This window comes from Oreochromis aureus, linkage group 10, assembly GCF_013358895.1.
Source record: "Oreochromis aureus strain Israel breed Guangdong linkage group 10, ZZ_aureus, whole genome shotgun sequence".
NCBI classification, from domain to species: domain Eukaryota; kingdom Metazoa; phylum Chordata; class Actinopteri; order Cichliformes; family Cichlidae; genus Oreochromis; species Oreochromis aureus.
In genome coordinates, this window is record NC_052951.1 from 7910835 (window position 1) to 7929665 (window position 18831).

The 18831-nt window shown below is 41.5% G+C and overlaps 1 protein-coding gene and 1 long non-coding RNA gene across 6 annotated transcripts in view; one reads left to right on the forward strand and one right to left on the reverse strand.

Moving 5' to 3' along the window:
• The window catches only part of LOC116316767 (E3 ubiquitin-protein ligase RNF43), a 115030-nt gene that overhangs the window by 75637 nt on the left and 20562 nt on the right, over window positions 1–18831 (forward strand). For all 4 annotated transcript variants that reach the window (XM_031735394.2, XM_031735392.2, XM_031735393.2 and 1 more), the window contains one exon: window positions 3098–3211. In XM_031735394.2, coding sequence (XP_031591254.1) covers window positions 3098–3211 — 114 coding nt within the window. The remainder of the gene's footprint in view (window positions 1–3097; window positions 3212–18831) is intronic.
• LOC120442245 lies at window positions 419–15666 on the reverse strand. Of its 2 annotated transcripts, XR_005614581.1 has the most exons (5): window positions 15607–15666; window positions 5177–5334; window positions 1128–1316; window positions 856–928; window positions 419–717 (listed from the first exon to the last, which is right to left on the reverse strand). It is a non-coding gene; the product is annotated as an uncharacterized LOC120442245 (long non-coding RNA). The 2 variants fall into 2 exon arrangements; XR_005614580.1 differs by lacking the exon at window positions 15607–15666 and having other exon boundaries at window positions 421–717; window positions 5177–5500.

The window sequence follows — 18831 nt, forward strand, 5'->3', positions numbered from 1 at the left end:
AGTCTTCAGGAATGGCTCTTGAAGAACATTCAACATCCATAGGATTTTGGGTTATGAGACATAACGATCCAAAGCAGACTTACTATAAGCTACAACGTGATGAAATGATGGTGTGTACTCCTAAAGGAGTCGCATGTCTGTATTATATTGGCTTTATTTTAACAAAAAAAGACACCTAATCACCCCACCCCAATACTAAATGAAATGTTTAAAGCCATGAATTCAATTTTGTTTATCACAACAATAGTCACCTTAAGGCACTTACTATTATAAGGTAAAGTAATAATACAGAACTAAGCTCCGGGAGGAGCAGCCATCTGCTAGGACTGGTTGGGGGGATGGGGGGAGGGAAATAGGACAAATGTGGAAGAGAGCCAGAGAATAAAAGTAGAGTGAAAACAGGCGAGTGGAAAAGAAGAAAGTTAGAGAGTGCAAAACTTTACTACTAACACACTGTAAGGAAGAGGACTCCCTTACTACATTTATTTATATTATATTATCTGTATAACACTTTAGAGCACACCTTTCACTTTATTAAAAGTACCCTATCAAGCACTTTATTTAGCATTGCACTTTAAGCATGGATTTGCACAGTAAAACATTTGCACAAAAGAAGTTTAATTATTTATTGAATATTTATTGGGAATTTTAAAATCAGTTGGTAGCCTTGTTTCAGACCCTGCACAGCTGCTCCTCATTAAGGAATGTGGTGGTTGTCTGTGAGGAGAAAGGAATGGCGATTGAGATCGTGATTAAGGTTTACCAATTAGGAAAACTAATAAAAATGTGTGTGTGAGAAATAATAAATAAATAAAAGTGGTGCAAATAAGTGTTTGTAAGACAATGATTACTCACCTTTCTTGCCTGTGTCCTCTTCAAGGTGTTTGGGCAAATGTTTCCCTGGGGGTCCAGACACCAGTTAAAGGTTCTGGGAGAGACCATAGGTTAGGAGAGTGTGGTGAATCTTTTTGTGCTTGGGTTTTTGGGTTTTTATAATATTGGGTTTGGTGTAAAATTAAAGTGTGAAATATTTATTAATATAAAAAATTTGAAATGTATTTATGTATTTATTTATTCAAACTGATATATTGTATACTGTGGTGGAAGGTTGGGATTTAAGAATTTACCTGAGAGTGGAATCTGTGACAGCTGAACATACTTAAGGCTGCCGGTTGTCATTAGAGGGTTGATTGTGCTGTGAAGAAGCTTGACAAGGGAATTGTTTGTAAGGAGAGCTGTACTGCAAATAAATACTTTTTGTTCCACTACACTTGCCTTGGTCCATCTCACTGTGTTTCCAGCCGCTAAGGGCCGCCCTGTTACACACACACACACACACACAGACACAAATTACAAAATATAATAAAATCTATTATTATACAACACAATAATGAAAAGGATTACATTCAAGAAGGCTGGACGTTGTTCAGTGTGGAACCTGGGGTTTGCAGTGCATTATGGGATGAGTAGTTCCTTCTCTGTTAAAATTACAGTCGTTATGTACGCAGTCTTGTACATTAGTCTTTTTGTTTTATTTCCCTTTATTCTTTTGATCCAGATCAAAATCTTTTTATGATTCACCTCATAGTTGGTTGGCTTGGCTTAAAACTTGTGATCCAAGGATTTTGTGAATCATCAGAAGAGAAAATGAATTGGAAATTTACATCTGGACTCTGTTAATGGACTTCTTCTGTCATGTTGTTTGCATCTTAGGCAGACATTTAGCATCAGTGCAGGTGTTTCTTATGCCAATCACAGCCAATATCTCGATAACATTCTGCGTTATTTCATTTTAATCCATTGCGTTGAACAGCCACTGTGATGAAGGTCCACCCCCTGTGTTTTTCTTTTATCCCACCCTGATTCCCCAAGTCTGCTTGCTTTCTTCTCGTCTCTCTCTGTTTCACCCTCTGACAGACATGCAACAGCCCTTTGCGGGACATTACGTCAGTTCCCCTGCCGTGGGGTGCCAGCTGTTGATGTCACCCTTGGGTCTTTTTAATTTAGGGATTTCCGCTGGGTGAGATGAGGGGGAGCCCCATTACCTCAGCCGACAGCCACATGAAGAGTCCCACCGTGGCAGAACCAGGCTGGGACGGGCTCATAGCAGGGCTAGGGAAGGACAGGCCAAGACAGGGCTAGGGAGGAACCCCAGGGACCGGGTGCTGCAGAGTGATCTGTGAACTTTAAGGACCTGTACCTGAGGTGCCATCATTCATGTCATGCAGGCAAATTAGTGATGCTGTTTTCCCGACTGCCGTGCAACTCCCCGTGCCCGTGACAGCATGTCTGTGACTTGCAAGCACTGCTGCGATCCCTTGAGCTCTTAAATGCAGCCTTTCAGCAGCTCAGAATTTCCTTCCTTTCAGAAGGGATCAAATGTTCCACTAAAGATTGACTATCTCTCATTCTTTCAGTCCTCAAGGATTTAAGTGGGAGTGAATACTGCCATCCATGTCATTGATTTTGTAGGGTGCCAAAGTTTTCCTCTTGATGTAGCCTGGGTATGGTTTAGGAAGGAAACCATTTAATTTAACACATAAAGGCTTCCATAAATTGCAATTGTTGTTCTCTAGTGGTGTGAAAAAGAGCTTTAGCATTTTTGTGCAGACTGTCTTTTAAAACATCTTTGTGAACATTTCTTTTTCTTTTTTGATACTTCTTTTTTGCTTTTGGTTTGAGGTCACACACTTTAGGTTGTCTTTTGGGTAGATATGGAAAAATGTAGATATAACACTATGACTTATTTATCTACTATTTAATTTAAAAAAAAAAAAAAAAAAACTACATCTAAATATAAGTAGGCCCTTGTAATGGCAAAAAACCCACCAAACTACACTTGAATATATCAGAAAGCTTTGGTGCTTCTGTAATAGTTAATGCCTTAAATTGTCTGTACTGTTTCTGCGTGCACTCAGTGTGATCGAGTAATTTTGCCTCATTTACATCATTTCTAAAGAAAGTTCAGTAAGTCGTACATCATTCCCAGATTCATTGTTTGTGTACTTTGTGCTCGTGCTTCTGGAGTGTGCATTGTAGCAAGTACTGCAAAGAAAAAAATATTGCTAACCCCTTGCTCTCTCTCTTTTATTTGCAGTATCATCCTCTGTCTCTTTGCAATACAAGTGAGGATGAACGACAAGAGAGTGACTTCATCACCATCGTCAAACTGGAGCACAGGGTACATCACTGTCTGCCACTGCCCGACAAGGTATGGATTGTGCACACTGACACACAGGCGGTGTTGAATTTAGTTTTTGTTTGTTTGTTGTTTAATGGTCTGAGAAACTCCTCTCTCTGTGACCCCCTTCCTCGTCTCAGACGTGGCAGCAGACAGATCGACCGTACTGCCATTTCGTCTTGCCCCCAGCACCCCTCCTGCTCTCTGACTTTAAAGAGATGATCCTTTATTTGGCAGGAGCCTGATGTTTTGTCCAGCACAGTGATCTTTTTGAGTGAGGGCTTGGACAGGAGGGGGTGGGCTTAGCTCAGCGCTGCTATGTAGCAAGTGGCATCGAGCCCTGGCTTTGGATGTAAGGCTTTCAAGCCCCAGCTGTCACTAGTCAGATCCCAGCCAGCCAACCAGAACCAGACACTGAGTGTTCTCCATTTCTGCTTCTCTCTAATATGAACGCAGCCAGAACTCCATAGAGTCCACCCACAGTGGTTCAGATGTATGTGTAACTGACGGAGGTGACCTAAATCTCCCTTGTGTTTAAGCATTCTACCATACACACTGGCTGGCATACCCTGACTTTAAAATAGTGTGATTTAAAACTGTTGCTATTTTTTCCCCCGTTTTTCAAGTGGTGACAAATTAGCAGGCAGGAGTATAGTTAAGCGCCTGCCTTTTTTTAGCCTGTGTTTTCTTTTCCCCTAATTTAAAGCCATGTTTAGGAGCTCCCCGCCGTGGCGACGATGTAGAGACATTCCCACATTCCCCGCTTCTTTCTTCTTCCTCCTGTTTGCTCCTCCGGTGGGAACCAAATCGGAGAAAGAGGGGTGTCAATCCAGGCTGCCTGCAGAAAACAGTTCCGATTAAAGCCTTAATGGAAACACTGTTGTCCCATAAACAAAACGCACTCTCCTCCCTAATGCAAAAGTATCCGGGAACAAAAGGCCGCCGCTTCCGAGTGCTTTCTTCCTCCCTCCATATCGCCTTTGAGAAGCAAGGGAAAGAGGAAGGAGAGAAGAGAGTGTGTGTGTGTGTGTGTGTGTGTGTGTGTGTGTGTGTGTGTGTGTGTGTGTTTTGTTTGGCTTGTCTGGAAAGTATGTATTGCACTAAACTCCACTCCAGCCACCTGCATCCTCGTTTTCATAGCACGATTCAAAGCTTTTGGTCTGGTAGATTTATTGGGGATTCAGCATGCAGCTGCTGAGAAGTTTGCTCTTGGCCTTTTGAAGGGATGAATCAGATATTTGGGGATGTGCGGTGCTGGGTCAGCCATGATCTCTGGATGGGCCTTGTTTACAGCTAAGTCTGAGTGTAAACCCGCCTCGCCGATCTATAGATACTCTTGACGGCCGCAGAGGGTTCGGATTGCAACACGCACACTCAGAATAGAGCATAAAGCAAACAAAGTGACGCTCGAAACCTCGAGGGATAGCGTTTCATTGTTATCCCTTATTTGTATTTTGGTTTTCAGGGATTCTTATATCCAACCTTGCAGGGAGATTTCCTTGTTGATTTGCAGCAGTTCGCGCTGCCTCATTCAGTGCATCGAAACAGCTTGGAAAGTTTGTGCTGTGATACTTCCAGCATTGCTGACCATCTCTCAAATACATTCATGAACTTGTATGACGTGAAGAAGAACATGTGTGCCTCTACCTCAGTGATTTAAAGTCTATGTTAAAAGTACAATGCTGTAAAAATCAGGGTCGTTTTCCCTTGATTGTTACTCAGTGCGAAACAAAAACTGATATTGGGAAGCCTTGTATGCTCATTTCCATTATGTCATAGGGCTGTGTGACAGACAGACTAAATTAACAAAAAAAGCTATTGTTTTACGGGAATATGTACAAAGGGCGACGAGAGAAACGCAGCAAGGTTCTCTGATGTGGAGGTGAATTTAATCAGTTTAGGCTTACTTGCACGTGGTAAATCAGAGGATTCGGGGGGGTAGCCAAGTGAGCATCTGAATGGTGGGATGCATGAAAGGTTTCAAGAGTTTCCAACCTGGTAATTCCAGGAATCCAGGAGTGACGGCAGGCAGGTGAGTCCCATGAGTAGTAGCGTTTCTCCAGGAGTTTCTAAGCAGGCTTGGTGAATGTTAGCAGGTGCAGCCAGCATCCAGTAGATTACACTGCAGGTGAGGTTAATTGGAAGCGAGAGAACTAGGGAGACAAAAACATTAACAGCGAGAGACAAGGAGACCTCGTTACCACTGTGAGGTAGCTGATGAATTGGCGGAGAGTTGAGGACTGGGCTGCCCGCTTTGCTGATTGCCGTCGATGAATTGCAGGTGAGAGAAGGAGGTAAGGAACAAGAGCTCCACCCACATGGGGTGGAAGCAGGAAACAGCAGGACCCAAACGCAAAAATACCAGACACTGGGCGTTTCTCAATATGCATACTTGTGTGTACTTGCGTTCTCGTGTACTCGTGATACGTCATCAGTCGGAGGCCAAGTACTGTTCCAATTCGAAGTACGCATCAAGCCGAGAACGCGAAAAAGTCCCGGATGTGTTCCTGCTCCGCCCGTTTTATCGAGCATGCATCGGTGTGGACTTGGTACAGCTAAATATCCCAGAATGCATTTTGTCCAACACTCAACAGCGGACTCCCGGCACATCGTTTTCAACCCCCCGCCTCGCGGTCTTCTCACTACTCAGGTTAAAGAAACCCCAGCAGCTGTCTATAGTATTGAGTGTCCACTAAAATAGAAATAAAAGCGTTCTAACATCTCACCTGCTTGTTTTTATTATTAACGTATGTACACGTATGTACATGTACACTATTTTTATTAATAGAGGTTTCACTACTGAGGTTAAAAATGATATATAAGTCACTTAGATCACTTCTAAATGTTAATGTTTGGTTTATTTCAGTGTTTTATTTGTTCCTGAGTAAACCGGTTTGGCTGTGATTAAAGTTAAGCTTCATAACATGTTACTCACAGTTAAATTAAGAGGGGACGGCAGTAAAAACTCCGGACCTGTGACATCATCACGTACGCAGGTGTTCCAATTGTACATATCACGAGTCCGTGCTCGCGTTCTCGGCGGGTACGTACTCCTGTGCGTTCTCGGCGAGTACGTACTCACCGAGAACGCGAGTACGTACTCGCGTACTTGAGAATTGAGAAACGGCCACTGACTGGGATCGTGACAGATTTGTAGCCAAAATGGAGATGTCTTTACTCTCTTCACCCACCAGCGGGTGCATCGGGTTTCTGAGCTCACTACCGGAGCTGTGTGACTGCGATGACCATATTAGTGATATTCCATCTTTATTATATAAACTTTATATGAGACTTTGGCCAAGCAGAGTAACAGTAATATACAACATAAAATAAAGAAAGCTGGAACGAGGTCAATTTCATAAATTATTAAGAATTATTAATTATTAAGGAAAAAAAAATATTTGAACATTTTAATTGAATATAGAGATGAGGGTTTTATTCTCAACCCTTATAAGCTGAAATATTTTAACAGCTTCTTGCAGGAGTTTTTCAGCCTGACTTCACCTTCTGCAATGTATTGGTTAAAAACTGTTTCTGTAAAATAAAAATAAACTCTGTAACTCTGTTTCAGAGGGGCTTCTTCCAACGAGTCTGCCATGCCACACCAGTATTGTTTCTACAGTAGCCCAGATTGGACAAACCAAATACCTTCTTGAGAGGGTTGTTTTTGAATTTGTGTGAGGGTACTACTGTAGGTTCTCATTTTGCAAGGACAGGGTGACATGAGAGGTATTAAGTTGGTTGCAGTATGCAACCTCACCACAAGATACCACTAAATCCCACATGTTGCATTTTTAATAGCTGAAAAGGAATTTCAGTGTAGGCAGAGACAGTGTATTAATGATAAATTGAGCTGTTCTGAATCAGTAAGTTCATTAGTAAGTTCGTTATCCCTGCAACACACCTGTTCAAGGTGAACCCCACCTCTTGCCCTATGGCAGCTGGGAATGTCTCCAGCCTGCGCTGGGATCCCGAATTGGAAAAGTGGAAAAAAATGGATGAATGAACTTTACAAAGTGAACTTAAACATGTTTAATAGAAGTTATAAAAAAAGGGGAACACTTTCTCTTTGTACAGTTATGTCCCATCAATCTGCAGCAGCTATTTGCAAATGCCTGAATCAGAACTGTTCACCGCTCCAGTGGTTTTACATCATTGCACAATGTGAAACAAGCAGAGGCCACAAGTTCTCTCTTCCTGCATGTTGTGCTGTGGTAGAAGCAATCTGTTTGCTGTCTGCTTGTTTCACTTTACACTGAAGCCATGGAAAGGCTCTCAGGCTTAAGTCACAGGGCAACGTGATTCAGAGAAAAGGCACTGCGGTGGTGCCAGGAGTACTAGACTAAACTCCACACCAAGCTTAATTTACTCTGAATAAATGCTGTAATCTGTGCTTTTTGAAAGTGCGGACATTCTCCCACTCAAACTTCACCTCTGTGAAACACGATGAACACGAAGCGGTTTTGTGAAAACAGCTCTTACAGTGATTGAGTTTGACCCATGTCTGGGCTTGTTGACTCTCATAGAAAGCCTTGCTTATTGATTCTCCTCTCAGATGAAAAGGCTTCTTGGCCTGATTGTTCAGTAATCCTGTTTTCTTTAACTGGGGCTTTTATGTGTGTGTGTGTGTGTGTGTGTGTGTGTGTGTGTGTGTGTGTGTGTGTGTGTGTGTAGTGTATGTGGATGCATATTACTAGGCCACATGAATTCAAGCATGTTTTTGCAAATTTAGGCACAAACACAATGCCAGTCAGCTAGGTCAAGAGTCAGGTGACACTGACTGTGTTTGACTAATGCAGTGAATCGCTTTAAAACATGACATCTGGCATCAGTCTGATAATACTGTTTGTGACTGATGCTCAAAAAATATATGATAGCAACATCATTCTGTGGATCTGTCTGTCAGTCTCTCTACTACTTTGGTCTAACTGAAATATGCCAGAGGGCAGCATTAACAATACATTAAATATGTTAATGTTAGGAAGACAACTGGTATTTTTAGTTATTCAGTGAAGGATCTCAAACACGTTGTGAATGGACTGTGCTTATTATTTGCTTAATAGCATGTTGTGCTATTAAGCAAATGTTGACCTGCTAATATATAAAAATTGGGGTAAATGTTGTACCCATATACTGTAGCTAAAAGATGGACGTAGCCACCACCACCAAATAGTAGAATTTCACTCAGTAAAACTGAAGCACAGACGGACAGTTCGGACAGTTTTAAACCTCATAGTGGGTCATAAAATTTCCCAGATAGTTCAATTAAAATGCTTCAATGACACCAACCCTATAAAAACAGAGGGGACAGTCAGTGGAGGTGAAGCTAGCAACTGTGTAGTTCTTTTCACCTGTATTGTGAGTTAGAAAGTACTGATCTTGTAATTCCAAGTAGATTTTTTTTCTCACTTGGTGGCTTTTAACAAGAGTTAAACTACATGATGTGGATGCAGTTTAAGTGAAGCATTTGCTGGAGACTAAAGGTGGTAAAGCATATCCTTCCAGTGTAATGGGATGAGCCAAAGGAGTGTTCGTTGTTCTCGTTGTTATACTATGGTGCACCTCTGATTTTTCTTGGTAACAGGTGGGATCAGGAGGAATACATTACCGTGCATACATACATTAAATTTGGGTGTGCTAGGCTTTTATCCCCTTTAAGTACAATACCGTCCCCGTGATGACTCACTGCCAGTTTGGGAATTCTATAGTGAGCTTTTCTCAGAGGAAACATGTGGGAACTACTGCAGCTCAGGTGTACTGATGTGAGCATTCACCTTTTTGAATACACTGAAAATGCCATTTTTATTTGTCCTCACAATAATTCATTTAAGTCCGGCAGTGTGTATACTGTATTCACATGTGAACGGGAACTAAATGCAGTGCTAAAATGATTCTCTAACTTTGTATATAAAAAACTCTTTTTATATACAACAAAAACTCCAAAACATTGCCGACAGTCTGAATAATTAAATATGTACTTGTTATCTTCAGATTGTGACACAAACCTGATCCTGGAAGTTATCCACCACAAATAAATAAAAACTTTAAAAATAACACTCTTTTGCCTGTGGGGAACAGCGACTATAAAAATGAACCCTGAACCTGAACCCTCTCTGTCGCATCATGTTGGTGATCGCAGCAACATGTCTACCTCCAGGCGACAATTAAAGACTTTTTAAGGAGAAGCTGATGTGTGCAGCTGTCGTCCTGGTTACCTCCTGTTTGGAAGGAGGGAAGGAGTTGTAGGAATGGATGGTCCCGAGGGAGAGAAGTTTTAATTGATCTAGGATTTTTCTTTTCTTTTCTTTTCTTTTTTATGAGACTGTGTGAACTGCTTTCAGTGTGTCAGCATACAGCACGCCCCATGACTTGCAGTAGAGTCGGCGGAATAATAAATCAAAAACGACATGCTTGAAGTGCACAAAACCAAAAAAGGTTTCAGCGGTTATTTTGAAACACCCTGGTGCTTGTTGCACCGAATTTTAAGTGGGTGCACCGTGTATAATTGTGGCTTGATAGTGTGCAAAACTACTGGTGCGAGAAGGCAGCGGATACCTGCAACCTTCGGGTTTCTGTAGAGTCACTGAAGCTGTCAGTGTAGATAGAGAGCTGGCAAGAATCGCTCATGAATAAAGGGGTTTGTGGGATTTTAGGGAGGCTTACATTGGTTCGACTTAACCAACTAAAGTAACCAAGAACAGATGGATTATGGAACAGATGTGCACAGACTGTGGGACCGAGATTGCAGTGCATCATAGGCTGCTGTCTCCTTATTTTCATCCAGGCTTCTGCTCCTACTGCTATCTATACTAAGTCACCAGGACACCTGGAGCAGTGCTTTCAAACCTATCACCAACAATAAAATACAGCCTTTTGATTTGTTATATTTAATAAGAGGTAGATTAGCCACAGAGTCCAAAAGATTTTGTGCTAGCAGGCTCTGCACGTGTTTAGTCTGCTCGAAAGCTATTAACATGTTTAACACGGGGTATATGGAGTTGACTCACTTTTGGAGGCAGCCTAAATTGACATCAGAGAAACTTTTGAAGAAAATTTTTGTTACTTTCTGCAGTTTGCTGATCGGGAAAGGTAAATAAAAGATGGGAATAAATAAATTTTCTCCATGTTTTCAGTGTTTACAGACTTACTAGTAAGTGCTTGTTATATTAAGCTATTTTTCTGTGTTCTGTTCACAGAAAAATGGGATAGAATATTAAAAAAATTAAAAAATAGAATATTAAAACATTTGGGTCATAATGACCACTGAAGTTTGGTTTGCTTATGGGACTCAGTTGCCAGCATTAGAACTTCAGTTCTGTTGCTATTGAGGGAATTCATAAAGAATTGGTGACAGTATAATGCCATAGACACTACTCTTGTGTCCTAAACTTTAGACCAGGAAGTGTAGTCTCAGTAAAAGGAAGCATTTTGAAAACAAGGGAAACCCACTAATGGAGGAATGAGTTGTGGTTTCTGTCTCCTTGTGTGTTATTCTCTGTAGGGGTCAATGCTGACCTCGGGCGTATATGTTTTTTGAGCAAAGACGTTGGCTGGAAGTGCAGTGGCAGCTGCCTTTATCTGCTTTTACTTTGGCAGCCGAGTCCAACATCTCCAGCTAGGGCTGGGCGATATGACCCAAAATTCATATCTCGATATTTTTTAGCTGGATGGCGATATAAGATATATATCTCGATATTTTTTTTTAAAGCCATAAAGTAAGAACAAAAAGAGAGTTCTTAGTCAAAGCTGTGTCCCAGATGTCACACAGGCACTTTTATTAACATACAGTGTAGATGAACATGAAAAAATTACTTAAAAATAAATTATGAGCATTTATTAAATAATAATGCTCCATAAATAAAAGAAAACAATGTTGTTTGCGTGCATAACAAAGAGCTCACAATTGTGCAGTCAAAATGTAAACTAAAAGACGCTGAGCATAATAACAAAGACAGATTGCACAGCTGCTCTGTTCCCAATTTCTACTGCGTGACTGACAGCCTTGAGTTTGAAATCCTCTTACTAACCATGTCTCTTAACAGGTGCCATTTATGGTCCTTATACACACACACAGTATGGTAATATTACGTTGAAGCACAGTACGTATTACTCCGTGAGGCTCCTCGGTAGCCATAATGCTCCGACAATCCATCAAGTGGTGCAGCTCTGTAGCTTACCAAAGTCGTACTAAAACATTTTTTGACGTATTGCTGAGCGCCGTGTACCACATAAAATCGGTTCGCGGTCATCAAGCACAACCAGAATTCTTACATAAGGCGCGCTGTCAACTTTTGAGAAAATGAAAGGATTTTAGGCCGTGCAGCCCCTGTGGGCTGCATAGCGTTAGCGTGGTTAGCTTGTTAGCGCGGTTAGCTCGTTAACACGTTAACACGTTGACGGCGTCCAGCCCCACGCAGGGGGCGATGCGCAGTAACTCGTTAACGGAGATTTGCCATCAGTGTTGCCAACTTAGCAACTTAGTCGCTATATTTAGCGAGTTTTCAGACCCCTTAGCGACTTTTTTTTCTAAAAAGCGACTAGCGACAAATCTGGCGACTTTTTCTGGTATTATTGGAGACTTATTTATGACGACTTTTTGACGTGAAAACGTGTGTCGCTCTTACTCTCAACAAGCAGCGGTGTTGCCATGGGCACCTCACCCGTGTCAAAGCACTCACAGGCGGAGGATAGTCCTCCCCCAGCTGCTATCAGGGCAGGAGATGTTCACACCTATGCGTCCAAACGGCAAATGAATCGCACATGAGCGAAGCCGCTGCTCCCACACCGACTGTAACGCAGTCAGTTCTTCTTTTACTGTTATGCTGTTTTGTGGATCACAAGGTTTAAAACTACTTATAAACACACACTCACACAAAGTAACTCCACCAGAATGCCAATTTCGGGTCACTTTTGCCGGTCCAAACCCGGATAAAGGAGCAGGGTTGGAATTGTGACATTAAAAAACAATAATTACTAAAAGAAATAGAATTTATTTAGAACTACAAATTAAAACTGCATTTAGGACGTTTTTTACTCACTTTATGTCTCTTCCACGATGTTATTTCTCTCTCCAACAATGTACGTTACAATTACATTAGCGACCAATTATGCAAATTAGGCAATGATGTCATTTAGCGACTTCTAGCGACTTTTAGGACAGCCAATAGCGATTTTCCTTACTGAGGAGTTGGCAACACTGTTTGCCATGGCCGTTTCTCAATTCTCAAGTACGCGAGTACGTACTTGCGTTCTCGGCGAGTACGTACTGGCCGAGAACGCACGGGAGTACAGACTCGCCGAGAACGCGAGCATGGACTCGCGATTTGTACAATTGGAACACCAGCGTACTTGATGATGTCACAGGTCCGGAGTTTTTACTGCCGTCCCCTGTCCGGAGTTTTTACTGCCGTCCCCTCTTAATTTAACTGTGAGTAACATGTTATGAAGCTTAACTTTAATCACAGCCAAACCAGTTTACTCAGGAACAAATAAAACACTGAAATAAACCAAACATTAACATTTAGAAGTGATCTAAGTGACTTATATATCATTTTTAACCTCAGTAGTGAAACCTCTATTAATAAAAATAGTGTACATGTACATACGTGTACATACGTTAATAAAAACAAGCAGGTGAGATGTTAGAACGCTTTTATTTCTATTTTAGTGGACACTCAATACTATAGACAGCTGCTGGGGTTTCTTTAACCTGAGTAGTGAGAAGACCGTGAGCGGGGGGTTTGAAAACGATGTGCCAGGAGTCCGCTGTTGAGTGTTGGACGAAATGCATTCTGGGATATTTAGCTGTACCAAGTCCACACCGATGCATGCTCGATAAAACGGGCAGAGCGAGAACACATCCGGGACTTTTTCGCGTTCTCGGCTTGATGCGTACTTCGAATTGGAACAGTACTTGGTCTCCGAATGATGACGTATCACGAGTACACGAGAACGCAAGTACGCACAAGTACGCATATTGAGAAACGCCCCCCATGTCCATCTTGTCGCTGCCTGCAGGTGGGGGAGGAGGGGGAGTTGTGCTCAGTGAAGGAGAGAGGCGAGGCCGAGTAACGTTGCGTAGAGACAAAAGTGGACGAAAGAGAGGCAAACTTGTGGCTCCACAAGTATAATTAGTATAATTATAACGTAACATAGACTATATCGATATTGTCACATCTTATATCACGTATAAAAATATATCAATATTTTTTTTTAAAACTCGATATATCGCCCAGCCCTATCTCCAGCTCATCTGACACAAGTCGAGGAGGAGTAACACAGAGGAACATCTGGAAAAAAGAGCATATTTCAGCTTTTGAGAGTAAATGCAAAAAGCAGCAGGTACACAATGGACATTTTGGCTGGTATGAAATGCGTCAGCGTTAGCAGACTTCTGGATTTGCTTTGATTTCTCTCCCATGAAAATTCATTATTTGCCTGTCTGTGCCAGACAGTTGCTCAGTTGCCTTCAAAGGGATAAACTATGACTTTTCTGTTTCCTTCTTCAGCTACTCAAAGCTGGATACCAACTTTTGCAACCTTGGCCATACTTTACAAGCTGACCGGCAAGGACTGTGCACCTCTTAAACCTGTTGCATGCAGCTTAAATTTTTGTCTTTTATGCTTTGAAGCACACAAAAACACAGACAGTGTCACATTTTTACTGCTTCCAGTTTGAGATAAACTCTAAATCACAACATAAAAAGTCTGGAAACCACATGGGGACAGTTCAAAATCAGTTTTTCAGTCGTCAATGCAAAAGACACGGGCCTGTTTGTTATCCTTAGGGTAATATTCCATCAGCTCATTGTGAGATAGGTTTACAGGGCTTTGATCATTCCATCTTTAATGTGACTGCTTCAAAAGTAATATAGAATTAGCTTTGGGCTTATCTCCAACAAGACTCCCTTTTATCAGGCAGCAAAGTGAAAGGGCGGCCTTGTTACTGTGCAGTCTTGCACTGTTAAACATCTCAAATATTTCTCCAGTTTTAACTGTTCGCCTTTTTAGGTACACCACACGCACAAATCCACACTGCACTCTATCCGATTCTTTATTTTTTGAAATGATGGGATTTTTAAAAAGTGACTACGTTCCCGTCTTTGTGACCCAGATGCCTCCGTTTTCTCCTCCCTTTTCCCCGTTGCTAAAGTTAGGCCATGTCTTTGTTCACCACATCACTGTGCAGATAAATCAGTAGGAAGTATTTAGTTTTGAGTCCGCAGCCTTCTTTTAGGTCAGTGCACTCATTACTGTGGTCATGATGTAATTTGTACTTTGATTAGCCCGTCTCCAAGTATTTCATTTATTTTGTCTTTGAGACAGATGGTGTTCTGACTGCGTTGCTATTTGCCTGAGCCACAGTCCTCTGTCTCTCGTTCCTTTCATGATAATGCAAATGTTAAACACTCGCAGGCTTTTAATAAGGCCAAACAATGGGCACCTTTGTCAGGCCATTCCTTTAATCCACCTACACAAGCAGAATCATGACTCCACTGCCCCCCCTCCTCCAAACTGTGTTATCATCAGCTGCAGTTGGCTTTCTTAGTATGGTGTTGTTTCATCACAGGCAGAAAGGTTTTGTTTGCACCTGCGTACTAACTGTGCGTGTCTGTGAACTATGTCAGACCATGTGACGTAGACACATTCCGGTTATTAGTTGTGTTAACAATCAAGAATTGGCTAAAATGGACAGGATGTACACAGTTTTTCCATAATAAAACATTTTCAAAGTTTTGGGTGTTTATTGCCATAATATAAAAGTAAATAAGCTAGAGCTGGGCGATACAAGATTTTTTCATATCACGATATGTTTTTTTTTTCATTTCAGGCGATAACGATATATATCACGATATAAGCCAAATAACTATATTTGTAAGATTTAAATGTGCCGTTGCTCACAAGTAAAATGTGAAATAATTAGCAGCTTGTTTTAATTAAAATATTTATTTCCCATAATAAGTTCAACAGGGCAGATGTACTTAAGGAACATGAGACTTCAGTTTCAGATAAATAAAGGCAAATATTGCAAACTACACAAAAGGCAGCCGCTAAAGCGTGTAAGTTTCAAAACAGAACAAACAAAACAGACCACTAAATTGTCAATTCCACTTAGAAACAAAATATTAATTCTAAAAATAAATCTTAGGTCGTTTTACAGAAGAACAGACCAAATTGACTAACTTTTGTCAATATCAAATAAACTGAGAACTAAAAGGAAATTCTCAATCTCTCCTTGTTGTATAGCTTAGCTTTTCAAACAGTTTTAACAGTGACTTTAGTCTGACAAAAGCCGAATGACGAATTAGCGCTTTCAGTCAGAGATTGAGCATGCACCGCTTTATTGTATTTCCAGACTTGCTTTCGGCACAATTTACAGTCGCGCGCGCTACTCTGTTTTTGTCAGACTTGAAATAGCGAAATACCTTCACACTCACGGAACTTCTGTGGCCCTTCCGTTCGACAAGCTCTCCGGCATTGGAACCATCATCGGTTTTTTTCTTCGGTAACCTTCGCTCACGCTCTCGGTTGATTTTTCTCTAGTCGGCAAACTCCTTTCCTTCATGACCCGGGCTGCACGGCTGCAAAAACAAATACACATGTGCGCCTTGGCGCTTGTGCTGTACGTAACAAGTCACGTGACGTGACGCTGCGGCTGTGATTGGTTCGGCTCTGCGCTACTTAATTTGGATTGGCTGTTCTTTTTTTTTTTTTTTTAAGAGGACAAGAGCGATGAGGCCTATCGCAATAGTTTAATTTTTCTATCAAGAAAAAGTTATTTCGCAATACACATCGTTATCGTTTTATCGCCCAGCTCTAAAATAAGCTATTTGGGAAAGTAAATGCTCAAAAACTGTTATGATATTGTTGATACCAATAATCATAATTTTGTTAACATTGTTGCAAAGTTGCTGAAGAAAACAGTGTTGTTAGTCAGCTACAGTTGAAGCTGCTAGTTTGCAACTGGTGTTGTCCTTTTAACAGTAAGTTGAACCTGTAGACTGTATATAAAAGATGGAGCTACTGTGACTTAATTGGTTGAATTTCACTAATAAAAACCTGAGCATAAACTTCTTGGAATGTCTGTGCTTCAAATTTTCTACCTATAGGGTTGATATAAAGGTAGAAAGTATGCATAGAGGCCATTTGAAGATTTGTAGTTTTGGGGACTTACTGGCGCTTTGTTTAGTCACACATGGTGCAGTTTGAGTAAAGCGCACACTGCCAGACAACGATTTATGCTGCATTTAGATTCCAACTGGTTAGTCATGTGCACTAGCTAGTTCTTTGGAATACGAGTGAGCACCATTAACACTTGAAAATGAAAACTCTGCATCATTTAACTTGTAAGTTTTCTGCAGCAGGGTAAACAATACTACAGCTACAGGTTGAACCTGCATAGCTTCTGATTCTGTGACTTGACGGTGACTGCTCTGTCAAAAAAAGGCAGACATGTCACTTGTACTTTATGCTTTATAAGAAAAAGGGTGATCTTTGAGTTTGTCTGCATGATTGATTGCGTTATTTTGCACGTTTGAAGTGGTTAAGCATGACATTTTAGAAGACAACAATATGCTTTTTTCCAGTATAAAGCACTGTTATTTTGGTTTGTGCACCCTTCCTTTTTGCAAAGCCATACTCAGGCACACTCTCTGAGTAGATGGTCAGCAACTATACGATAGGACAAGGGAGGAGCCCGAAAACAAATTCTGAGAGGGCAAATCTGCAGCTGTTCCAAGGACAGGAAAATACTTTGATAAGGAAACATGGACAATGAGTCCAGGGCTGGACTCATTAGCCTAACATTTAAATGTTGTATTTATACTGTTCTGTTATACAGTGCTGTCAGTGCTGGTGCTTCCTCACTGCCCTGTTACCTGAAGGAAATTTCCACCTGAGGTTGCCGTCTGGTTAGTATTCCACACACAAGGTGGGATATGTGGACAGGGGAGTAGCAGTATCTATACTGTTTAGTGGTGCACTTTAAATGCAAGTTTCTGTCCATCAGGGTGAGAGATTAGAAAGCTTTGGAACAAGCCTTAATTGTGTGTGTGTTTGTGTGTGTGTTGGGGGTGGTGGCAGGGGTGGGGGGCTTTGTGGGCTGCGTAACAATGAGAAGAATACTTCAGGTTTCCCTACTTAATGGGAAAGTGCATTCCTTTTTTCTTTGTCACCACTTCAAAAACAGGTGGTGCGCTTTGCATTTCACAGTCACGTGCGGATTTTGAAATGGTGATTTGGTCGCCTGCGAGAGGCTGAAAACACACACAGATTGTTCAAGTGAGCAGGTGGGACAAAAAAGGACATCAGGGCATGGTACGGATTAGGTCCTCTAATCTTACCAGGGAACGGTATGAAAATGGGCTGGATTCTTAGTGAGACATTTTTGACTTCTTAATTAACCAAGGAAGTCTGCAGATAGGTGAAAGCTGAGTAGTTGTTTAAATTGGTGCCGCATTGGGAAGCAAGCGGGAAGAATTTCATGCATATTACTGTCTGCAGGTACCTGGAGATTTTAGCTTGACTACAAGAAAAGTCTGAGGTTAGACATTCTCACAGATGTCGGCATTGTTGCTGCTCAGCTCAGTTCAGCGTTGTCATCGCCTCTGCCACAGAGGTGCGAGTAATTCGCCTGCCTGCCTGTTGCTTGCTGCTCTCTCCCCGCTGGTTCTCTCACATCTTGTCGGCTTTCTCAGACGATGCCAGCGTTGCTAAGCTAAACACTGACCCTCCCTCCCAACATGCACGTAAGATCTGGAAGATGTTCTGTTTGCTTTTAGCTACGATGTGCTTTGAGTGGCCACCGATTAGCAGCTTGTTGTCCCACTTTCTCACTTTCCTGCCCTTCCCATTTTCGCTCCCCTCATTGAAATGATAGAGGGGCTGTGTCCTGGCCCGGCTTGGTTACTGTAGGCATGTGGTGCTAACACAATCTTTGTGGTCCAGTTGGAGTTTGTAGTTAACGGCACCACAAAACTTTTGTAACCAAACAGTGAGATGTCCATAGAGATGCACTGCTCTAAAATAGAAGCAGGTGGATTCTCAAATATTTGTGGATGTGTGAGGATTGTAAAATATGTCCCTCTTAGCAGGGTCTGCCTAATATTCCTGACTTATATTTCTATGAAAAGTGGAAATGCAGACTTGGTTGCTCTTTTACATGTTACACAGAGGGAAATGGGGACAAACTTCACTAAGTATTACTCACGTAAGCAGGTCTTTAACTCTAAATACTTGGTGCATGCATTAAAAAAGTAACCTGGTAACAACCCTGGAAAAAGCAGTAATGACCCTGAACATGTCACAGCAACCTGAAAGAAGACTGTAAAAGTTGACATGAAAGTGAGCCGTCATGCAGAGTGAATAAACAGTACAATTTCACAAACCTTTTTTTGCAAAGGCTATAGTTAATGATGCTAACAAAAGAACAAACATCCAAGAGATCCAGTTTAGTGACTCTCATTATCGGAGGTGAGGCCTTCCAGATTGATTGCCTAGAGCTCTCTGTCTCTCGCCTGTCAATCTAAGGGGCACGCCCCCAGTCCCCTTCCTCTGAAAACATGTATTTAACAAACAGTTATTGTGAAAAGGAAAATTAACCAAGAGAGGCTAAAACCATTTATTGGATCAGCCTGTAAACATGCTTTTAA